We start from the raw sequence: 25,785 nt of genomic DNA, 5'->3' as shown, positions 1-25,785 counted from the left end.
TGCTTGCTTCTTAAAAATCAATGTGAAGTGATTAAAACTTAAAACCTGAAACAAAAACACTGTATGTGACTTTAAATCATATGAAAATTAGGATAATGTGGATATGAAGGAACACAACTTCATTACAACTTCATTACAGCGACAAGATAATTCAAACCAGGGTGAGCGTGAATGCAAACATTCGCACTGTTGTGAAAAGTGTGCGTTTTGTTTTAGTGTGTGTTTGCGTGTGTGCATATGTACGTGTGTTCTCTCCTACCAGGGATGTCTTTCTTGTCTTCTTGTTTGCTGCTCTGAGCTTCAACTGATTTTACTTGCCCACTACAACATGCTGTAAAAAGATTCATGGATAGTGTGAGTGTTTATGTTATCATATAAGGCAAAATATTGTTGCTACTCTGTGTGTGTATCTGTGCATGCTTATTTGTGTTCTGCGTCCTCACCCTGCCCGCTTGACTTGGCCTTCAGGATGTAAAACATAATGATGAGAACAATTGCAATAGCCATGACAAAGATGGTCGACATGGCGATAATGAGAGCTGTAGCTAAGTGACTCTGTCCTGTTGGATCTGAGACATAGAGTACAAAATCTAATGAGTTACAGTTTTGTATGTTTATTTTCTGTAAGTGTGCATTTGTGTGCACCTTTTTGGAGATGAGGGAACACGGTCGTGCTCCCAGGATCGACCTGTAGTTTTTGTAGTTGAATAGTCTGCATACCTGTGAAATAAACAATAGACATACATCTTCAGTAGTAGTTGTTATTGCTACAAATTCTCTCTATCAAAGATTTCCGCCACTTGTTTTTTTCATTTTTCTATGGATTAAAATAAAATATTTCCCTGGGCCTTCCGGTTTCCTCTTACATCTCAAAAACTTGCATTAAATGGAGACACTAAACTGCTCTTAGGTGTGATTGCGAGTATGAATGGTTGTTTGTTTCAATGTGACTTGCGATTGGCTGGCAAACAGTTCAAGGTGCACCCCGCCTAATGCCCGAAGATAGCTGGCATAGGCTCCAGCACTCCCGTGAGCCTTGTGAGGATAAACGACTCAGATAATGTATGGATGGATGATAAGTGAGTCACATTTTATATTTTGAAGGTAAGTACCTCAGAAAGTACATTTGAATTATCTGAGAAGTGCCATCGGTTTTCACTTTTTTCATTTTTCTAACTGAACTTTATAGGAGCTCATTGATAAATTAACATTTAATCATGTTATTCTCACTAATGTGAATCCTTCTTTTTTCTCCATCCACACCAAAAACCTCCAATCATACACACAAAAATACACCCAATTCACAAAAAAAAAACCCCAAAAACTAATTTCAAAATGTAGATGGAAAACATGATCAATTCTGATGACTCAGGTCCCTTGCAAAACTACGTGCTGCATCTTACCATGTTTAATTGACCTCACAATGTATGCCGTGGCATATATGTTTATAATGCATTGTGTGAGTTTTGAGAGAGAGAGAGAGCGATAGAGACAGAGGGAGAGAGAGAGAGAGAGAGAGAGAGAGAGAGAGAGAGAGAAAGCTTGGACATTGTCTGGCAGGAGGAACCCCTTGCAGTACGTATGTGAACAACAAGCTCTTGTGCATTTTTGTTATAGTAACAAAACTAATATCAAGCATTTGTTGAACCGCAGTATGTGTCTTTCTATCTTATGAAATGCCTCAAACTTATTACATGGCAGGGGAGGGAGCCAGAATGTCTCAAAATAGTTTAAAATTCACAAGAAAAACGTCTACCAAAGCATCAGCGCAAGTGCTAACTTGCTAATCATCTGTCTTGTAGTCACTGAAGACACACACATAAACACACAGCAGGGCTGAAGACAGACTAATTTAAAATTTAAAAAGCAAGTCTGTACCTGTCTTCTAGGGGTGGGAGAAATCTTTTTTTAGGTTAGAGGACAATGATGTTCAAAATGTTCTTGAAATGAATTGGATCAGAAATCAAGCGTAATGGGTTTTTCAACCATTGTTCATATTTGGTAACACGAAAATGCTGATAATATCTCAACATTATCATTTATGTTATATGAAATTTTGGGACATATTTTCACAAGAATCACGGATTTTGACACCAATGATTTGCCTTCGCAAGCCACATAAACTCATGTGGCGGACCGGATCTGGCCCTCGGGCCTTGAGTTTGACACCTGTGATATAGCAGATATACAGGAGTTAAAATCGATACACATTTTCCACAATGTACTTTCTAATTTTTGCATCTAGTGCCTTCCAGTTTGTGTTTTTTTTTTCCAACATTGTGATGTAACACCTGACAAACAGCCTATTCATTTAGCGTTGTTTGCTATTGTTCCATACTGTTCCTCTCGTCCTTGTATATTTGTTGTCGTATGATTTAGCACTGTCACAATGGTTTATTGTTTGGATTTAGGAGAATTTTTCTTGGGGAGGGGGGCTTTCCAAGTGAAAAAAGAATAAGTCACCAGTGTACAGGCAAGGTCAATCGACAGGGGAAGAAGCATGGTCAGCTAAATGTCATTTTTATTTATAATTACTTTTTCCATATTTAAATGTTTTGCTTGTATTCAAATGCTTTTAATCATGTAAAGCACAGAGAGTTACCTTGTGTATGAAATATGCTATGTAAATAAATATGCTTTGGTTCGCTAAACTAAAGTTGAGACATTCCTGGAAATTGCATGCATGTATTACATAAATGTTTTTTTTAAATGCCCCCTTAATAAACTTGTCATGTGACCTTTAATGCATTTCCACTACAGTATACAGTGGAGAACTCTAAGTTTTAATTTATTGATGTATTCATGCAGAGTCAGTATCTTGAGGAGATTATTCTAATAGGGTGTTGATCCAGCCATACATACATTTTGTTTACCGCTTAACCTCACTAGGGCTGCGGGTGTGCTGAAGCTTATCCCAGCTATCTTCAGGCGAGAGGAGGGGTACACCCTGAACTAGTCACCAGTCAGTCGCAAGGGACATATAAACAAAACCATTTGGACTCACATTCACACCTACGGACAGTCTTCAGTCAACCGACCGTGGATGTTTTTAGAATGTTTAAGGAAGCCTGAGTACCCAGTGAAAACCCACACACACACAGGGGGGGGCATACAAACAGGTGAAGGCGGGCTTCTAGCACTGGTCTTCAAAAATGTCAGGCAGATATGCTAACCAATCCTCCACTGTACTGCCCTTGGGTGTTTATTTATAGGTGAAATATAAAGACTTAAGCTATAGAAATGGTGGCTAAAGGACACAATTAAAGTTTTGTTATTACATTCTTTGGTGTTGGGTGGTGCATTCTGGCAGGAGTGACAAACCATCCCATAGAGGTTTCTCGGTCTGTTCTCCAGCATGTAATGCCTGCATCAAATACAAGACATCAAATCGAGATTAGTATTTATAACAGAGACCATCAGCAGTTTAAAATCAGCTTTGAAAAATGATCTTCTCAGAAGGCACCAGGAATCAGAGTACACTTTGTTGTAATGTGTATAACATGACAGATAAAGAAATGTTGTCAAAAGGCACCAAAGATGGTTTGCTACAGCTTTGTGCTGAAACTGAATATAAAAATACAACTGTAAATTACTGTTACTATTCAACGGTTCATTTTAGGAATATAATTAGTTACAGGTTGTAATGGGAATGTAATGTCCTGCAACCAGAAAAAAACAAATAACAGACAAATATAATTTTTTCAGTTTGGACAATATTCTGAGTGTCCTACATCACTTTTATAACAAAGACAAATCAATACTATACGATACGATACTATACTATACTATACTATACTATACTATACTATACTATACTATACTATACTATACTATTATACAACTGCAGAATCTGACAAAATGCTGTTATTCTCAGCCATGTTGGCGCTCAAAAGAGCTTATAAGTGAGGTAGATTTAATAAATTGGTTAGTGAGCTGTATAATGAACTTTTTTCTGCTTTTGAATTACAAAAGAATTATAAAGCGCATCGCTTTACCCTGGTAAACAAGGTCCGCACTCTGCATCGCTGTCTGGCGTTCCCACAGCACGCACTGTGGCTTTGTAGAGAGCGTCACAGTCTTTGTGTCGTCTGCAGATCTCGTATTTGCCTTTGGAGTACTTCCCATGTGGACATGGTACACAGGAGAAGTCATCATCCTTCACACCGTAGCCACAGGTCTAGAACACACACAGCAGTGGAGGGGGCATCCCACGATTTGTCATCATCTAACTGTTGACATGCAGGTCCAGTGACACTTGGACAATTCTATCTTTGTGTGGTTTCATGTGAGTGTATACGGTGGTACTTTGATGTATGAGTTTAATTTGTTCAGTGACTGACCACACACCTGAATTTAAATCTCAAGAACCCACACAGATTAACAGTTCGGCATCTGCAAATTCATGTGTGAGTGGAGTGAAAAGTTTATTGACAGTATTTGCTGTTTTTGTGGGGGCCAAAGCCCTATTTAAGATAAAAATATTGCTTTGTCCCATCTTGCACCCTTTGACGTGCACGAATTATGCTTACGTGTGAAAGAGGAGCTTCTTTGAGTCATTCCATGACAGGAGTTCCCAAAAATGACACAGAAACAGTCTAACTTCATGATTTCTCACTGTATCTCCTTGCCCCTTTTTGCCGCGTCTGTTACTCGGGGAACCCTTTTCTGTTTGTCTTTCACTCACAAACCCTAACCCTAACCACGGGTAAACTGAAATTTGGGGGATTTTCCAAGTTGCCGAGTCAAAATTTTCATGCCGTTTCAAATGGCGTCACTTGCCCTAACTACCCGGCTGAACTTGTGCAAATGTAACATTATTCTTGACAAGAGGAGTGTAGCCATCATAATAGGTTCAATAATTAATAGATTATTTTCCTGAATGTATTCATGGAGGATTTTGAGGCATTTTTAATGCTCATTCCATTTTTTAAAAAATTAGAAAATCCCAAAATAATAGCGGCCCCTTGTCATAGGATTGCCACGTTTAGTCAGGCCACCACCTTGTTTAGCAGAAAGAAAAGTGCTCGTCTATCCTTGTCTGGAATGTATTGGCAATTGAAACCCCTTTTGGGTGTTTGTCGATTACATAACTTGCAGATATACATCTTGGGGCTTGGTTCCTATCTGCCATGATTAGCAGCATTTCACTGTACTTGTGTTTCAATTTATGGGTGTGAGGAGCCATGTTGAGGGGATGCAGTGGCATCTGTAGCTGAAGCTCGCTCACGGCTAAAATTTTGGCATGCGATACAAAGCAAAAAACTCAATCGTGAGACAACTACCGAGTTGGAAAACTCATGTTGGTGCTCTCGGATGTCAAAGTAGCACTGCCCTTTTATCTATCATGTCTCAAACAGGATGTTATTGAAGTGAGCTTTAGCCTTAGGCTAGAGGGGATCAGCTCTTGGAGGAAGCTCATAATTCTTCCCTCCTATTTGACCTTCATGGCGCTTACACTAAATAGTGTTGGGCCCTCGACAGAGTTTTGTCACTTCGGCTCACTCTGGGCTTTGGGTGTTTTTTTTTCGTTTATTTTTTTTGGTGGGAAAAATAGGATAAGCATACACATCACTGCATCTCAATGTGATTTTCTTTTCAATGACAGTTTATGAGCAATGTCATTGTCTTATTAGGAAGGGACATTTTCTGCTTTTAGTCTGTTTATTATCTACTATGATTCTTGTATTTGAAGTACTGTAATGGGATTATGTAGGTATACCTATTGTTGTGTCTGCTGAGGGGTACAGAAAAGGCAGGATATGTAAACCAGATGCATTAATTAACTGCAATAGGGATTCAAACATCAGGTAATAGAGAGGTGCTTAAACAGCTTCAACTTTCTGTGATTTGTGTGTGTGTGAGAGAGAAAGAGCGAAGATTCTCTCTCTGAAGTCAAAGTGAGGATGCACCCTGTGGTTACGCCATCCATGATTGAATGCACACTTGAGAGCTAACACATAAATTAGAGGCTGCGTGGGGATCAGAAAGGCTGGCGAAAGCGTAGCTCTGATTGATCCTTGGTTCATTCTAATCTCACTCTCTTTGGCTCAAGACTGACTACATTAGTCTAGGCGATAATCAGGATCAGTCAGAGGTCCTCACTGAAGAAACAAGGAACGAGTACAGTGAGAACAATGTGCTAATTGGATTAGGGTACTAAACGAGAAAGGAACTTGATAATAGTGTAATTAATTCTGCTTCAAAAGGAAAGTCTGAACAGTTTTTCAGATCTTTGAACACTCTTGAGTGAGCCGACTGGGGGCAAGTTCACACCAGTCTACGAAAATAGCAGATTGCAGTATAGCCAGTAATATTCTTTAGACACAAGTGGAATAGAATACTGCATGCATTCTGGAGAGTTCCAAACACAAGTTGAATAACCCATTTGACCAAAAATGTAGCTTTTTGCTCACTGACACAACCGGAGAGGTTTGAACCATGTCTATTTTCCAAGCTGCTTATACTCACAAGGGTGGTGGGAATGCTGGAGCCTACCCCAGTTAACAATGAGCGAAAGGCGGACTTCACCCTGAGCTGGTCGCCATTCATTCTCGGGGCACATTTGGACACCACCACTGTTCCTCTCTCGCTTTCAGATATCATATTATTTACTTTGCTGTGATGAAGATGTCTGAACTTGAGGGTCATTTGGATGAGGCAGATGATAACTGCCTGTTCACATGTGTATATATGATCTTGCCAAAAGAGAAATAGGCAAACACTTCATAGAGTCCTAAATCATTTTGCAACCAAGTTATTATGAAGTTATATCTCTCATTATTCTCAAATTGCTTTTCCTATCTTGTCTACTCAAAGAGTAACATTTTTTTCTTGACAGTATTCATATTGTTATCTTACTTACATATAGGAATCCCCATAGTTAATGTAATACAAAACAGTGCAAATAAAATCCCAAGCATATTGTTAAATGATTTAATCTCCGAACAGGCTTTTATATTCAATGTATATCTGTTATCCGGAATACCTAATTTTGGGACAGGATCTTTTTTACATTCTATGAGACAATTTGTTTGCTATTTACATGCTGATGTTTAGTGAGATCGTGTTGTTCCAGTAATCTTAATAAAATCCATATTTTCATTAATTGTTGGAATTCTCTTCATGAAAAACTACAGCAATTTCTCTACTAGCTTCCCTTACATTATGTTGTCAATTTTTCCGTAGGGAATGTTTCAATCTTAATTTTAAGAAGGCCCCACACATAGGTGCCCAACAAAGCATTTTAACTTTGCACTTTTTTTTGACCAATGTGGAGTAACAGGCAGTGTTAACATGACTGTAACTAATACGCATAATTCACCATGACTCATACCTTCACATTAACGTCAGTGAAAGCGAGTTGCCGTACAGGAACTGTTAATTTGAATTAAGTCTCTTTTCACTGAGCAAGATGCTGAATGTGTGCGGACCCAGTGGGTGGTCTCGGTTTATTCCACGCATTGGTTCCAAGACACTGTGACATTATCATTCGGGGAAGACAGGGATGTTTTACGGGTCCTGAGATGGAAAGATGTGCACATCAAATTGAATGAATGTTTTACTGCTCTATTTTGAAGTGGGATCAAACTTAGTTTATGATTGAAATATTAACCAAGAGAGACGACAGGGGACGTTGGCGTTTACACAGTAGCTATAGATGTGTGAGTATCTCACCATGTGTGGCTCCTGTCCTGGTTGGCACTGAGGGCATGCCTGACAGCTATTACTGGTCTGGTTTAAGAACTCGTACTCTCCACATCTGGAATACTCTGCACTTGCAAGCATACAACACACCTACAAAGACAAAGAAGGATTATAAATTGCGGGTGTTAATGGAACAGCAGCAGGTTCAAAGTTGTTGCGTGTATGATATTGAACAAATGCAAAGATGTCTGCAAAGATCTTGACATTAAATGTAACAATAGGACAAGTTGTAAATTAATGCAACTGTTGAACAAAAGCATGCAAAGACACATACACACATTGTATACAATATTACTTTAAAAACTTATTTTACTCTCTTTACTCTGCACTAATACAGGATTCCCCTGCATAATGGTGCAATGTGACAATCACAAGTGAGCGTTATATATTCATGTTAGTAACGGTCAAATTTTTCACACGATTCCCGTATTTAAATGTCACTAGAATGTGGTAACAATACTGTAGTGCACAAAAGTCATTTTGTCATTAGAAACACATTTTATTTTTGTTAATAAATTCAACCTTTGGTGACCTTACAACAGCTTTATCTTATTACGCTACGTGTAACACAAGTGATTCATATATAGAAATTCACATAAACTCCAGTGGTAATCCAACCCATTTGTTGCTCCTCCTTTGTCTCGGAAATAGTTTCATCTGGTTACGGAGCAGTATTAAATCACAAAGTCTGATGTTTTGTCAGACCCAACTCTGCGGTTTTGTCGCCTTAACGCAGATGTGATTGTGAACAGAATCTTTGAAGAATGCGATAACATCTACCACACTTCTGAGAGTTTTGGGAAGGAAGCAGAACATTGTGATGTACCTGCCATGTGTGTGTGTGTGTGTGTTTTATTGATCCATGTCATTTCATGCTGAACTTGTCCTCATTAGGGATATGAGTGAGCTTCAGCCTATCTTACCTGAATTTGAATGAGAGGCAGGGTACTTAAATTGTTAACGCCAATTAAATGCCTGCACAACTAAGTTTCTGAGTGCGATAAATTATGCATGTTTAATGACAGTTTAGATCCCGGTGCAAGGAAATTTTAAAGTGTATAAAATTTCTAAGAAACCAATCCACTAGTATATCCTCTTGTTTTCTTTTTTTTTTTTTGTCTGTTTTCTCTTTTGGAAAAGATAAGGCCATGAAGTGTGACTGTCAACAACATGAAACTATATTGCCATCTGCAGGAAGGAAAAGAGAAGATCCCAGGCCAAAAGAAGAATAGGGAGAAGAAGAATCATCTTTATTGTCATGAATTAGATACTTTGTACATCCATCCATCCATCCATCCATCCATTTTCTGAGCCGCTTATCCTCACGAGGAGTGCTGGTGCCTATCCCATATTCCACATATTCATACAATTTGTGCTGTATATTTAACCCATCACAACGGTGGAGAAAACACTTAAGCAGTGGGGGACTTAGGGGGGAGCAGAGAGCATTTTTCGGTAGGCTTTTGATGCCTTGCTCAAGGGCACCACATGAAGGCAGCCATCCAGGACTTATTGTTAGGCCTTCTGCACACCAAGAAACACAGCCAAAACTAAATTTGGGTAGTTTGGCAACTATTTTTTTATGAATTGCCAACCGTGATTCAAAATGTGAATCGTTAGTCTGTGTCACAATGTAGCAAGTGTAATTGATGATTTTTCACACACACCACACACACACACACACACACCACACACACACACACACACCACACACACCACACACACACACATATATATATATATATATATATATATATATATATATATTCCTGGGTACATTCAGTTAATGTTACTTGATCATTGCCAACAGCCTCCCTGCTTGTTCCCTGACAGCCACACATGTGTTTATGGTTCATTAAAAAAAAAAGAAAAAATACAGTACAATATATTGTACGTGGAGCCTTAAAACCCGATGCAGTTTTTCCTTTGTAGCATGTTTGTACATGTGTGGTGCTCAATCACTTAGTGTGCAGTGAAGAGTCAGCAACTGTATTTTTTTTTTTATGATATAACCAAGTAGATTTTGCTTTGTTGACTTTTATTGCAAGAAAACAAAATGATGTCAAAGGAGAAAATGGACTTTATGGTTTTAAAGAGAGGACTGCAGAAACCCAAAGATGAGAAAAAGTGAATATTGACAAAAAGGAGTAGACATAAAAGGTAGGAAGCCAAATAAATGCAAAACACTTACTAAAATTGAAGACAGGAAGATGGATTTTGTTGTTCCTCTCCTCTGTGGCATGGTTGCTCCCACTGCCTGGAAGACATCAAACAAAAAATGGTCAGTTAGAGATTGTAAATTTAGAAATGCAAACATTCTGCTTTGCAGAGGGGTGGGTGAGTATGAGCAATCCTGCCAGCTGCGAATCTTCATGTGTGGCCCAGATGAGTTCACTGAAGTGCAACTATCACATCATTGCCAATAAGCATGTAGTGCTAGTAGCAGAACAGCCCATGGCCTTGCGTCAGGTCATATCTGCAAGCACGCGTCACTGTTGGCTGCTAACCTATGCTCTATTTTTTTTAAGTGGGTGGTGTTATCACTAACAAACAGTAATTGGCCTGGCTCCTCCTTGCCTTTGTTTTATGTCTTGTAATAGATATTATTTAAACCAAAGATTATCATTTGTGAGTGACACCTGGGCCCATCTGGAATTGAGTAAATAAAAACTCTAAGCCTCGATATAAGAAAATTGAGTGTCTTGTCTTGTCCGCCCTTTGGAGAGATAACATTTAGAGAGGAAAAAACAAAACGAAAAATTTCAAAATTGCATTGTCATCCACACGTGCAGACAAAGACATGCACATGATATGAAATGTGATGATAGTGACATTAATGCAAAAATATCCCATCTTGTTGCAGAAATCCAACGGAACAATCTTTGTAAATTATAAGCACGATAAAGAGTTGAATTGCCACACCAACACTCTGGCTAGAATGGTCCCATCTAGTTTATTTGCAAGAACTGATGAAGCCACCTCGTATTAAGACAACCAGAAGAGTTGAGTTGTGATTGATTTAATGCCTCTGAGAATAAAGAGACATGAATGAATGAGAATATTCATAGCAGAGCTGTGGACTTGAGTCACGATTTGGACTTAAGTTATGACTGTTACAACATTTGACTTGACAATATATTAAAGCAAAACAAGTTTATTTGTATAGTGCATTTCATCCACAAGATAACTCAATGTGCATTACATGATTAAAAGAATTTAAAGCTCCACTGTCGTGCCTATAGACATTAAAAAATAGATGTTCAAATGAAAAATAAATATGACATTATTCACTTCAATACGTATATGAAAAAATAAATATGAGCAGAGAGCGTGTCATCCATGCGCAAAATTGCGGAAGTGTCATTTGACATCTAAGTGGAAGCCATAAGCCTGCAATGTCATCAGCAGACGTTACACCAGGACATTCACCATCGATAACACGTGGTGGGAACTTGCTATGGAACACGGAAGCGCTTTTTGAAAAGAGAACATCTCACAATCGAATGAAGTGACCGGGTCAATATTACCCTATCGTTTTGAACCATATTTAGATGATATGCGGATCACTTCTAACTAACAACAGACTCCCAGACAGTTGTGTATGAGCCACCCAGGCGGCGCCGCGATGAGCCACCCGAGTTGAAGCCGTGCTCGGCACTCGAAGCGTCGCCGAAGCCGTCTGCAGTGGACGAGGGGCCGCCAAAGATGTCCGCGGCGCCGACGGGTACATCGACACATTTACCACCCCTGACTTACGTATGCAGATCTTTTATTACGTTCGGAGAGGATTATGTCCCCCTACTATTGTTTTTTTAGTAGCTCTATACACACCCACCTGTCATTTGGAAGCCACGAAGCTCTCGTCCTTTGCACACGTGCAAACCATTTTTCACGACAAACCGGGTCTTTTTGAAAAGTATGACTAGTAAATCGATCCTCCCGAGTGTTTGAACAATATCCAGCAATACAACGAGCCGGCATTAATCAGACTGATCAGATCGTATAAAGTCTAGTTATAACGTTGCTTGTGGTCAAATATCTAGACGAGCTGTTGTTCTTGTGTGGTCCCCACCCTTTTTCCACTCTGTCTGTCTCCTAAAACCCATTTCTGTTTGACTCCATTTTGGATAAACATCCCAATAATGAAAAAGAGGGAAAATTCCAGACTCTCTTGTTGCACAGCAAAATTATTCTAGCCCAAAAGCACAAAAGGTGTACGGATCCAACATGCAAGACCATGCACTGAAGAGGACAGGATGGGAAGAAATTGAAACTCTATGTGGAGGATTTGCGAGTTGACTCGGGACTTGCCTGTCTTGACTTGGGACTTGACTTGGGACTCAAGGCAAAGACTTGACTTACTTGTGACTTGCAAATCCATGACTTGTTCCTACCTCTGTGTCAGTGGTACCTACTGTATAAAAGCCCTAAAAATGGTCCAAATGTAGTTCACCTCACCGTGAGAAAACCTTGAATCTTTTGTATACTTACTATTTAGTAACAATCAAAGTGACACTGTTTTTATTTTTGTCTTTTCAGTTGTAGGGTGTAGCAGCTTCCAGACATTATAAAAGCCAAGGTAACTTGTATTAGGAATCGTGTTGATTTAAAAATAAAAACACTGTGTATGTCAAGGTTTGTAAATAAATTAATTCTCTTTATGACTTACCACATTTTTCAAAGCCTGATGTATATTTTTATCATTTTTAAACATGGGTTCCCTATTTAGCTGACAGTCACTTTTCCCTTTGTAACTAAATTTTAATTAGTAACACAAACCCAAAGACTGTAAATAGTGGAGTTGAGCTGTATACAATCAGTGCCGTGTTTACCGCTATGAAGCATATTTCTCCTGTCAGTTGTTTTCAGAGGGCATTACTAATGGAAAAGATAGAAAACACTAATACCTGCGTATGCCACTGAGATTAAACACAGTTTCTCTTTTGAAGGGGCATGAAACATCCTAATTACTTTAGATTACACACGAGTGCAACTTCCACTCACGGTCTAAGTAGAAGAAGAGGTTAAATGTCCAAAAGGCCTGCTTATCATGGTTAAAACAAACAAATTTTGAATGCTGGAGTCTGCCTGACAAGCCACATGTTGCACATGTGTGCAGTAGCTTGCAAAGTGGCGCCTTCATGACAGCAAGAGTAAATGGAGTACATGATTGGAGTGCTGTTTTTTTCTTCTAGAAAAGTGCTCAGTGGTCCATGATAATGCTTCTCATTAAGCCAGTCACACTTGCATAACACAAGAACGGAGTCAAACTCTCCAAAGCTCAAGCTTTTTGTTCTCTAGCTTTGACATGTAATAATGTATAATTATATATTATAATTGTAAATAATAATAAGGTGGCAGTGTTTTTGGCATGCAGCTGATCTGCCATAAAATTCTCTAGGTATTTATTCAATAAACTTTTAAAGGTCAGGGCTCTCATATTCTTGCACACAAAACTAATCAATAGCACCGATTTATTAACTTTGCTTTATATCCGGGGTCAGAGTCATTCTAGAGCAAATAACTGTCCAATCTTGTCCAATAAAGCTGGAAACACAAACTTTTCCAAAATGCTTTGGTTTCATGCCTGCTTTTTTTTCTCCACTGGTCTGAATCAGTCGATGAATTTGTGTACGTAACCTGTGCGCAAATGTGCACAACAGCATTAACAGGAAGGTTTGATGCATCACTTAGTGAGTGAAATGCTGCAACACTAACACAAGATGAAATAAAATATGGACACATTAATAACTGCTTGTTGTCTAATTATGGTGGAAGAATGACCTCCAATGACTGCAGCAAATAGTTAATTGTGTGTTACAACAAATGATTCCACACGATTATCACGGGAACCCCACTGGCCGGGGACCAGTTGAGAGTGTACCTCGACTTTGGCCTGGAGATAGCCGTGATAGGCTCCAGCAAGCCCGCAACCCTTATGAGGATCAACGGAAGAAAATTAATGAATGAATAATTGTGTGTGCCTTGGCCCCATTTTCTACCGTTTGCTTTAAACAGGATCAACTGATCTTAAAATGCACCTCGTATTGCCTGGGTCATCAAACGGAATAGTCAATTTTTGTGATTACAAATAAAACTTGAGTTTTCTCTTTTCAGGTCAACATAAATGTGAAGTTCCAAATTTAAATCCTCAGATTCCTCTCGTCTTCGCAAAAAATTTGATTCCCACTGTTGGCTAATTCTCACAGGTCGTTTGTTTTGATCCTGCATAACCACTGACTACACACACATGCATACAATATATAGCCCATAAGAGTTGGTCTTTGAGGGCAGTCCTTGTGGTCAGGCCACAACCGGTTTGAGTCTGCGTGTGTTTATGTGTGAGTGTCTGTAAATGTGTGTATTGCTGCAGATGAGATAAAGGGCTGGATAGCAGGAAATGAACAACTACCAAATGTGTCTGAAGCCCCTGAAGGGAAATCATTATACAGTTATTCTGACACACAAGCGCACATACAGTAACAGCAGTGTTTGAAGACACTCGCTGTGTCTCTTGACAAGCTTTCCTACCTCTTTCAACCCTCACTTCATCTCCGCAAAGCTTATCTCTGTGTGTCGAGGCAAGTCTGGGATGAAAGTTAAGCCCTGAGGTTATTCATCATCTAACGACCGCATAATCTTATCTAAATATCGCTTCTGTTTTTAGGTGTGTCATTACCAGGTCGTCTTGGCAGAATTGTAGGGCCTAACCAAATGTAAGCATTGTGAAAATTAAGAAAGTTAAGAAAGCTAAATGTGTCAATTTAAAGTGTTGGGGGAAGAATGTAATTTAACTGGGTCTATGTGGTTACATAATATTAAAAGTATTTAAGGGAACGATGCAAAAGGTGTTGGTTTGTTAAACATGGGAATATTTTGGAGGCCCACATTGAATATTCAGTCATCTGGATGGAGCTTCTGTCCGGGAGGTGATGGCCACAATACAAATAAAAGGACATAAACTGCAGAAATCCCTCTTTTAGCTCACCTGTCTGTTAAGATAAAGGCCAAAAAATGTGGTGAAGTAGTTCAGTTTGTGTTTTTGAGACCATCTATCAGATGAATCACAGTCCTGCCTTGGTGAGTTCAGTGAATGGATTGACTAAAAAAATTTCAAAACAAAATTTATTGTGGGATTTTGATTTTCTTTTCAAAGTACATGTACGCAGGAGTTTGCCTTGGCATTTATTGTTTACTTGATAATAGCATCACATTGTTTGGTTGCAATTGTGATTGGTCAACAGGCCTCAAATTTGGTAAGATGATCAGGACCTGACAGCCATGCAGTCATTCAAAGTGACCCATTCGAACATTGATCAATTCTCCAAATCCACTGGGTGGTTCTGTAGCCAGAAAACAGACAATTAACTTATTTTCCAAGGCATGACTCAACCCATCAAATCTAATTATGTTTTGTATGTTTTTCCCAGCGAAATAACTAGCATATGCTGTATATGAAGCCCTCTGTCTTTGGAGCCTGGACAGAAGAATAAATGGTTATTATGACTTAACATTATGATTGGATGCATTTCTCCATCTATGACATACGGTGTAGATCATTTCCAGACCTTTTGTTCAAAACTGACATCAGCGTTCCAACTTTCCTCTTCATTGTGCCCTCACATGTGTGCAGCATGTGCACAAATTAAAGTCAGTCATTCTTTTGCAAAGGTTTAACAGCAGATCATAAAACAACTACCGGTATATAAATCCAATGTACATTAAGTAGCCTAGCTGAGAGACAACCGGATCTCGCGTCAACCTGCATTCCACCTGGTTTCCATAATCTTTCATTACTATATGCTTCATTTTACTTGTACGGAGTGTAGTTATCACTAGGTTTAGTTGACAGTGATAACTGCCTTCATAATTTATAATTATAAGAGAAAGAGTGATTTAGTCTAATAATATTCCATGAGGACAATGCTCCCTAAATTTGACCAAGCATCCGGCTTTCACTGGCAGTCCCGAACGTGTGATTGTTGTTATTTGGGCACGACACATCAAAGTGATGGAAAGTGAGGGACACTCCTAACTAATCAACGAGGAGGAATGGGCTGCTGGCATTTTGTCTCTAGTATGGGGAGGCAGCTAAAGAGAGTAAATAGAGGGTTTGGCAGCCTATCTGTCACTCAAAACGCCAACTGCTTTCACCTTTGGGATTGGACCAAAAGGAGATTTTCAAAGTTATCAAGCAGTGGGTCATTGTAGATAATGATTATCATTACAAACAAATTGATTTTCAAAGAGGATTTTTTTTTCTGGTATGTTGGTGAGAAAAAGAAGGATATTCCATGTTTGAAACTGAAATAATCAATACTAACACGGACATAAATAGCACTTTTGTTAAAGATGTACATGAAAGGAGGGTGATTATTTGACAGTGTTCTGCTCCAAAATAATATGGAAATTGATAATACATTTGTGAAGACAGGATCATAGGTAACATCATGAAACAAAGCAATAGTGTTATAAATTCGATTAAGGCCTCAACCTTTTTTTAATTTCAGATTCACTCAACTCCACAGCTAGATGGCTAAAACTCGAACCAAGAGAGCATATCAGCAATGTTATATGGGGATCTACAGTGAAGAAAATGAGTATTTGAACACCCTATTATATTGCAAGTTCTCCCACTTAGAAATCTTGGAGCGGTCTGAAATTTTCATCGTAGGTGCATGTCCATGTATTATGAATCAGATGCACTTGTGAGGTCGTTAGCTGCATAAAGACACCTGTCCACCCCAATACAATCAGTATGACTCAAACTTGGAACATGGCCAAGACCAAAGAGCTGTCCAAAGACACCAGAGACAAAACTGTACAACTCCACACGGCTGGAAAGGGCTACAGAGAAATTGCCAAGCATCTTAGTGAAAAAAGGTCCACTGTTGGAGCAATCATTAGAAAATGGAAGAAGCTAAACATGACGGTCAATCTGAATTGTACTGGAGAACCATGCAAGATATCACCTCGCGGGGTCTCAATGAACCTGAGAAAGCTGAAGAATTAGCCCAGGACTACACAACAGAACTTGGCCAATGACCGGAAAACTGGAAAAGAGCTGGGATCACTGTTGGTAATAGACTAAGACGTCACAGTTTGAATTCACGCATTGCGCGGAAGGTTCCCCTTCTTAAACCAGCACATGTCAAGGCGCGTCTCAAGTTTGCCAATGACCATTTGGATGATATAGTGGAGTCATGGGAGAAAGGTTTGTGGTCAGATGAGACCAAAATGGAACTTTTTGGTCATAATTCCACTTACCGTGTTTGGAGGAAGACGAATGATGACTTCCATCCCAAGAACATCATCCCTACTGTGAAGCATGGGGGTGGTAGCATCATGCTTTAGGGGTGTTTTCCAGCACATGGGACAGGAGGAATGCGCACTCTATTAAGGAGAGGATGACCGCAGCCATGTATTGTGAGATTTTGGGGAACAACCTCTTTCCCTCAGTCAGAGCATTGAAGATGGGTCGCGGCTGGGTCTTTCAACATGACAATGACCTGAAGCACACACGCAGGAAAACCAAGGAGTGACTCCGTAAGAAGGACATCAAGGTTCTGGTATGACCTAGCCAGTCTCCAGACCCAAACCCAATAGAAAATCTTTGGAGGGAGCTGAAACTCCGTGTTTCTCAGCGACAGCCCAGAAACCTGATCTGATCTAGAGAATATCTGCGTGGAAGAGTGGGCCAAAATCCCTCCTGCAGTGTGTGTAAACCTGTTAAACAACTTCAGCATTTTTGGCATTTTGTTTTAGTGACAGTAAATGGCAAAACCTTTTAGATCATTGACCTCACAGTTCTGAGGAATGGGGTTCAAATCCCGGCCCTGCCTGTGTGGAGTTAGCATTATCTCCCCGTGCCTGTGTGGGTTTTCTTGGGGCACTCCGGTTTCCTCCCACATCCCCAAAAAAACATGGATTAATTGGAGACTCTAAATTGCTCTTAGGTGTGCTTGACAGTGTGACTGTTGTTTGTCTCCATGTGCCCTGCATCGCGGTACCCCTGTGAGGATAAGTGGCTCAGAAAATGGATGGATGGATGGATGGATGGATGGATGGATGGATGGATGGATGGATGGATGGATGGATGGATGGATGGATGGATGGACGGACAGCAAATGAATTGCAGTTCTAGTATGACATGTTTCGAGTTATCCAAATCTTCTCCACGGACATTGAACAAAGCAGCCATCAAGAATGTCAGGAGCTAAATGAGCCCGAAGATGAACACAGCTCATTAGCAACATCATCAGCGTTTAAGATGGACGTGAAAATAAACACACACGTTAAGTGATTTCCAGCTTTGCAAGCACAAGCAAATGTCAAACAACAGCTGGACCTCATTTCCTTGCAAAATATCACTTTCCTCAAATACCACTAGAAAAATCACATTTCTAAATCAATGTGCTGCACAATTGGGGCAGCTCAAACTTTCAAGGTCAATTTTAAATACATTGGAACCTCTACAGGTGAAAATAATCAGTTCCAGGATGCTTATTGATTCCTGCTTCGCTTGCTGTGCCAGTTTTCCCGAAAAGTCAGATTCTTAATTGTCAGATTCTAAAAAAATAAGCACTCCGTCTTAACTTCGACTGTACTTTACAAATGTCCTTTTTGACATACAGTGCATAAGTGCCATACACCAGTCCTGAATCACTGTATATCATAAACGCAATAAAACATTCTTTGTTTATTAACAAATAACGAGCCTTTCGTTGACTTCATACATGATGTGAATTTTTTAATTGAACTTTTGAATCCTGAACTGTATGACCTCAGCAACATTCAAATTTAGATTTAGAGTTTTTGTTTGCGTTTGTTCAAGTCTAACATAGAAATTTGTTCACAAAAAAAAGTTGCTTACCTCATATCACAAGTATTTTATTCCCCACTAAGTACTTATTCAACTAATCATTTGGAGGAGTACTTTTGACTTGAAAAACAGTATTTTCGCTTGTTGCCTCTGAGTAAAAGGCCCAAGCTCTCTTTGTGTAATGTATGCATCTGTGTATGCATTTCCTCAGCTCTCTTCATCTTTTGATTGCTTTAATTACAGACTAAGTGCGAACTTCCCACTTAGAGTAGAGTAAAAACAAACTCAGATGAAAGAAGGCACACACACACACAAGCACATAGTCAAAAGTCTTTCGTTGTTTGATGATTTGCCTGCTGTGATGTGTCTTTCATCGACTCCTCTTCCTGATACCTTGTTTGCTTCTCTTTAGATTGGCTGGGGCACAATGTCTCCTTCTTGTCTGCCTGACATGTCTCTGTTTATTTTGTTGTGGCTCTAAGTGGAAAGCTTAATCTGCAGCCTGGAATGAATTTCTATTCCCTGTTTAAGTGTCCTGCAGCTAAAGCATTTTGTCCATCTGTCTGGAAAAAAAAAAAAAAGAACATCATTTAAGATTGCTCGAGACACACTGCCTCACAGATCTTACATCAGAACTGAGTGGTGGATTTATTGTGAGGCGCTAACAGAAATACCTCTGACCTGAGGTCATGAATGAGACCTATTTCTTCAAGAGTAAACACGTTTTAAATTGCAGTTGCAGTTTCCTTGACAAAGTTGAGCACTATGGCAGTGACGTCTGTGGTTGCATAAATTTGATAGATGATGACATGATGGATGGAAGCTGTCGGGAGGTCCGAGAATTCTTCAAAACACAAATCGCAGCTGAGCTATTCGAGCATTATCTTTTTAAACCCAACAGTAAGATTCATGCAAACAGCTGGCAATGTTTTTTCCCCTCCTTCTTCCCACTTAATGTTACATTTTCTGCTGAGACAAACGGAATAATAATGATTACAAAAAAACAAAAAAACGACACTGCCATCACCTGACATGCAAGACAACATAGGAATCACATGTGTAAAGCGAAATGACCCAATGGTGACTTCGCACTCGCCAATCGCCCTCAATAAATCACATGGCGCCTGAGGATCCACAGCTGTGGTTAACCCACTCCAAGAACTTTCCTCGGACCAATAGTCTGCAGACTCAGTATCTTTTTCAGATTGTCACCGCTGCTATTTTTTTTTTTAAACCAGCATTTGTCTGCTTTTTATTTATTCGATATGATTATGTAGATGATAACTGGTCAATTTGAACAAACATGATGTTGGAAAGCAGCATGGTCAAATAATTTCCTCCAGATCCACTGAAGGAGTATTTGAAGTGTCTAGTATTTTGCAGCTGACAGGGAGACGAATACAAGAGCCTTCTCACATTATTCCCAAAAGAAATTCTCCTTACGAAGTGAATTGACATAGTGAATTCTTGGTCATTACAACAAGTTCCTTTCATTTGCTGAACACTGGAACGTGTCACACAAGTCTATGACAATCTATTCCGGATGCTGGATGGCCTCTGAATAGTAAGCCTTTACAATACATTTTTCACTCAAAAACTAATTCAGAGGAAGTTCTCCACTTGGATGCTGAGGGATGTGAAAAATATTCATCATTAATTTCTTTATCCTCTTGCTTTCTGTCTACAGTTCTGTTAACAGTTACTGTTCATCGTACCATTTTTTTTCCGTTTGCTGTCATTAATATCCTTTACTTGTGCCATTTGAAATACACGTTTAAAAATATACAGATATGGACACACACACACACACACGCCCACAATCGAAACACACTTGTATAATCAATTGTGGCTGTTCTTTTGTACCGTGCATCAGTGTAAGCGTCTGTCCCCCCTGTCATTTGCTGGCCCATTCTCACAGACCACAGCACATTTGTGAATGACATCACTTCATAATACTGTGTATTACTGAACCACTCTTTTTATTTTCTATCTAACAATGTTCTCAGATTCCAAACTGTTCAGTTAATGACCCTTTCAATGTGAGATGTTCCATTGTCAATTGAACGTGTCAGGGCTAAAACCATAAACCATGTTTCTCCCAAGCAATTAAATTACCTTTGCACCATTTAGCTTTGTTAATAGTATGGTGACATCATAGCCATGCAACACACTGAGGGTGCGAGATGAACACCCGTAAGGCACCAAATGCAGGTTAAAATTCATATTGCTGGTTAGTAATGAAAACTTACGAGCCAAACTTACTAGTGGCGTTTCTGATGAGGTCACATTCGACTCCCACTTTGGCGGTTCGAGGTACAATCCCAGGCAGCAACGCCTCTGGTCACAGATGCATGAAGTGTATTGGCTATGTGCAAGGCAAGCCTAGATTTCAGTATGATGTACCATGGAAAGGAACTGAGGAAAAGAAGAAAAGAATGGGGATGATAAGGATACCAAAAAAAATGTTTGAAACAAAAAGAAGAAAGTTCGTTGCCAATTGCGTGACAGAACGTAAATGGCTTGAGTTTGATCAAAAATATGCTTTGTCGGGATTGCCGCATGTACACCACAGGGAACAATGAAACAAACAATTTTATGGGGGGAACAAGTAATTTTAAGGTCAAGGCAGGAAAAGACCACCAGAGTTCCCGAAGCCCTTCGAGCGAGCCTCAGAATGAAATCTGCCAAGACAAGTCGTGTTGAAGAGACGCTTGATGGGAAAAGCCCCGGCTGATTAAAGACATCTGAGTTGGAGAAGATGCAGCTACTGTACCGAAATGCCCGCACCATTGGGCATCACTAACTTTGTACTGATTTGAACATGAGCAAATTAATGTTACAATTTTATTTAGAAATCAGTCCAATTAATATGATACAAAGTAACGAACAAGCTTCTATCGAAAGATGGAACTTTGTGTTTGGGGGTTTGAATAAATAAGAATAAAACTACTCAAACAATGGTTTGAGCCCAAGCTTGGAAAAATCAAATTCAAGTTCTTCACTATCATTGTTTGGGAAAATAAAATACACACATAAACCCCAAAACAAGGCACAATGTTAAATGTCAAAACATATAAACTTTCATTTCTAGAAAGGAAATGGTTGTACTTTTTGTCTATTTTTTTTAAGCCAACAATTCCACTAAAGTTATCAAACAAATTCAGCGGCTCAGATTTTACAGTGATTTGATCGGTATTGGCCGATATTTAACATTTTATGCTGGTCGACTTTAATATCATAATGTGCCAATCTGATCAAAGACATCATTGATCGGCTCCACAAAAGATATTTATTCCACGTCGTCATTGTCCACTCTATATTTGAAGCAGGCTCCAAAACGTTACGTGGCCTATCAAACTATTGCTAGCACTCCCGGTTGTTCGTAAACCTGCTGTCGTTCTGTTGAATCTTGCTCTAAAATTTAATATGTGTGAAATAGTTTAATTACAATAAAGTAATTTAACTACAGTAAGTTAGCACCCATTATTTCTGTCGTGTTGTAAAGCTGGTTTGATCTGACTGATTAAAATAAACACACACACACATTTGGCATATTCTACCAACCAGAAAACACTAATTTGTGTGTGTGTGTGTGTGTATATATTTTATTTATTTAAGGCGATTATCGGATAGCACAGATTTCTAGTGGCTCACACTTCTGCTTCACAGTAGTGGCTCAGGAATTTTGGCTCATGGTAGTGCCAGCCATATTTGTGTGGGTTTTCTACTGGTTACTGCCTGTATTCTAAAAGCATACATGTCACATTGATTCAAGACTCAAATTTGCCTGCATTTGTGTGAATATGAATGTGAATGAATGTGTTTGTCTATATGTGACCCGTGATTGACTGCCAACCATTCTGAGGTGTGGCCTGCCCCTCGCCCGAAATTAGCTAGGACAGACTTTTGCTCACTTACAGCACTACTAGGATCAAACTGGATACAATAACAATAATTATCTTCAGACAGATGAGGAAAAAAAAAACGATACTAATGTATTATACAGTATGCTGATGATGTCTGCGGGTTTTCTGTCGTGCACATTGCTCTGGCACTTAAAAACCAAAACGGTTGGGTATTAAATTAAAGCGATGCTTAACAAATAAGAAGAATTAACCTTACTTCCACATATAATGCTGATCCATGCATTTCATTGGATTCTGTCTAGTATGTGTAACACATGAACAAATGGGCCTCTGGAGGTCTACAACTTTCACTGTGGTTATGCGTTTTGGATGAGAATCAGCTGTGACATTTAAACATAAATCACCTTGATATTTCACAAGGAAACACACGGATCCACTAAACAGGGTTATTTTGTGGACTTAGAGTAAAGCAACAGTGGTGAGTGACGAAACTATTTACGCATTCAATACAGTCAGGTTTGAGAGAGCCTTCATGCTCTTTTTTTTCGACGCTATTACCTCTTTAATCCTCAAAAGACATATTTACGTCTTTTGAAGATTACATCCCTATCCTCTTCTGGGTTCCTCTTTAGCCTTTCTACCCGTGAACATGAAAGACTGGATGGCAACAGACAAGGTTTGAGGGGTTGTGTGTGCGTGTGTGTAACTGTGTGTATGTGTGTGTGTGTGTGTGGGGGGGGGTGGCGGGGATAGATTTCCACCTTCAGCAGCTGCACTTCAAAGTCAGCCAGCAGACTTCAGAAGCTCGGCAGGACCCGGCTTGTCCCCACCCGGGCCGAGCTGCCTGTCTGTGGGCAGGACTTCCCCTGGGGGCCCCGGGACAGTCAGGCGGCACCAAGAAAACAATTTTTGCAGACAGGCAGAAGGCGTACACGCTCACAAGCGCATACATAGCCCCCAAAATACATCCTCATACACAAGCAGTCTCCCGTGGGATGGTGTTACTAATTAGGGGCCATTGAAATAAGTTGATAGCGAAGCCACTCGCAACAACATAAATACAGCCTTGTTATGAACCAGAGCATCACGGATTATCAAGACCACGATGAAGCTAACTAAGCTGATTGTTACCTCAGGCTGGAATCTTTGCACCAACATGCAGCTTTCAAAGCAGAAAACACTTTCTGTTTAGGGATGTGCATTTCTCCAATGTTATGCACTTGGCAGGAAAACTTAGAACATCTGCATTGCATATGTTTGGCAAGTGCACGCCCACCATTCAAATACAACGATATTATCTCAGTGATGGAACGAGTCGGTCACCGAAAATGAAATTGACAAACGTGACAAAGATTGAGTTTGATTTCCACAATGCCAGTTATCGTTCAAGCCAAACATAAAAATGAAAGCTAAGTCAGGAATAAGCACTGCTTAGGAATTTTCCCTAGTCTTGGAGAAATCTGCTCCAGCATTCCACAGCATCTGAGACTTCTTACCTGCAGTCTGTCGAGAGGTAAATGGGGAGCGTGCCAGTCTGCTGCGATGTTGCACTGGGGGATCAGCTGTCAGTCCTTGTCCGTTCTGAGCAGGATCAACGTGTGATCAGCATCACTGATGGACTGACTGAATGACTGACTGACTGACAATGAATGCCTCATTCCAACTTCTCCAAGGATCTGAATCTGAGTCTCATGCTGAATGTTTAGTGTGCACGTCGCGCGTGTCTACAGGCTCCTCCTTAATGCGAGTAAGTGGGCACTTTCCTCCGCCCTGAGACAAATAAGTGCAGGTAAACTGGCAGGAATGAGCGTAGCTGGAGGACATGACTCGAGTCTGCCCTCTACCGTCCACAAACAGCTGTCAATTGGAATAATTAAAAAATAACATCCATTTGGAAGAAAGTGGAATTTCCTTGTCAGCACTGGTTACTACAACTGCCTCACAGTTCTGAGGACCTGCGTTCAAATCCGGCCCCACATCTGTGGACTTTGCACGTTCTCCCTGTTCCTACGTGGGTTTTCTCCTGGTACTCTGGTTTCCTCCCAGCAAAGACATGCGCAATAGGTTAATTGAAGACTCTCAATTACCCGTAGGCGTGAATGTCAGTGTGAATGGTTGTTTGTTTATATGTGCCCTACAATTGACTGGTGACCAGTTTAGGGTCTAGCCTGCCAAAAGATAGCTGCCATCGGCTCCAGCACGCCTGGGTCGGCTCCAGCACGCCTGTGACGTGAGTGAGGATAAGTGGGATGGATAATTAAAGACTGTAAAGCTTCTATTTAGCATCCTTCATATAGTGCACGCTTTGTCCTCAATCTGATGCATTAGTAGAACAACTATATTTTACCACCTATTTTTATTTTTTTTTTGTTATACCAGGGCCAGTTTTAATCTACCCTTGATATCCAGCTTCAAATCTTAATGTACTTGTACGCTATTTGTCCTCACTAGTAAAAAAAAAAAAAAAAGAGATTTATATAGCACCTATCTGAACAATACAAGATGCTTTACTGATCAGACAAACAAAACACACACACACACACACACACACACACACACAAAATAAAGGACTAAGACAATCGGACTATTCGGAGCACTCCAATTTTTGGCCTATTACAAAATTAAACCTTACGAATAACCCTTACAGGTAAATAACTGTCCTGCATTACCTACAGTAGTAGGTCCAAGTAGTGGGCCTTTGCAGCCTCCTGGAGCCCACTAGTAGCACCAAAATCCCCCTTAGTTTCGCTTCACTTGTAACATTTACAGTAGTTGTCTTAGTGATGAGTACAAAGTGCATACGAGTACATGGATCATACATGGACATCAAGGTTATCGAATACAATATTTCGAATTTATGTGGTTGGTTAATAGCGCCCAGTTCAAAACTCAGCTTGGGTGGAACTGTGTGGAGTTTGCATGTTTTCACAGTGCTTGCGTAGGTTTTGTCCACCTTACGATGACTAAATTTCTGTTAGGTATCAAAAATGAATCGACAGATTGATTGGTAGCAGTGGATGTGACATTTCCTGAAAAACCCAAACAAAGCGCACAGTCAATCTTCATTCCAGGGAACTCCCGTGACCCATCACTTTGAAGTTTTTATTTCTTTCCTAGCTGCTATGTAAACAGGTTTAAATATAACACTGTATCACGTCAAAAAAAATCCTTCTAAGTCTAACAAATTTCCCTGGGCCTTCTCTGTCTTGCCTTCATGCATTTCCGGAAGGATTTCTCAGGGATCCTCCGCAGCTCCGTCATCATCAATAACATTGTCGTTGTCCACGCCTTGAAAACGGGTCCCCTTGATGAGCTGCTTTAGAAATATAGAAAGAGGAAAAAAAATGCTTGTGCTCCCATCTCTATCAATGGATCCCTCTATGGAATCGATTC

At 39.9% G+C, this 25,785-nt stretch overlaps 1 protein-coding gene across 4 annotated transcripts in view; it reads right to left on the bottom strand.

The window, feature by feature from the left end:
- edar (ectodysplasin A receptor) overlaps nt 1–24,038 on the bottom strand; it is a 32,607-nt gene extending 8,569 nt beyond the window's left edge. Inside the window, exons 1-9 of one of the 4 annotated variants that reach the window (XM_061842280.1) lie at nt 23,889–24,038; nt 20,789–20,941; nt 9,896–9,961; nt 7,675–7,794; nt 3,996–4,177; nt 3,279–3,364; nt 646–720; nt 444–569; nt 260–331 (exon numbers count right to left, since the gene is read on the bottom strand). In XM_061842280.1, the coding sequence (XP_061698264.1) occupies nt 260–331; nt 444–569; nt 646–720; nt 3,279–3,364; nt 3,996–4,177; nt 7,675–7,794; nt 9,896–9,946 (712 nt within the window). In that variant the 5' untranslated portion in view covers nt 9,947–9,961; nt 20,789–20,941; nt 23,889–24,038. Of the gene's footprint in view, nt 1–259; nt 332–443; nt 570–645; nt 721–3,278; nt 3,365–3,995; nt 4,178–7,674; nt 7,795–9,895; nt 10,197–18,577; nt 18,602–20,788; nt 20,942–23,153; nt 23,391–23,888 lie in introns of those variants that run through there. The other 3 variants (XM_061842281.1, XM_061842282.1, XM_061842279.1) reach the window with 3 other exon arrangements.
- Between the last annotated feature and the right edge of the window lie 1,747 nt (nt 24,039–25,785).

The sequence above is a fragment of the Syngnathoides biaculeatus genome, chromosome 14, assembly GCF_019802595.1.
Source record: "Syngnathoides biaculeatus isolate LvHL_M chromosome 14, ASM1980259v1, whole genome shotgun sequence".
NCBI classification, from domain to species: domain Eukaryota; kingdom Metazoa; phylum Chordata; class Actinopteri; order Syngnathiformes; family Syngnathidae; genus Syngnathoides; species Syngnathoides biaculeatus.
This window is presented reverse-complemented; position numbering and strand designations above follow the sequence as displayed.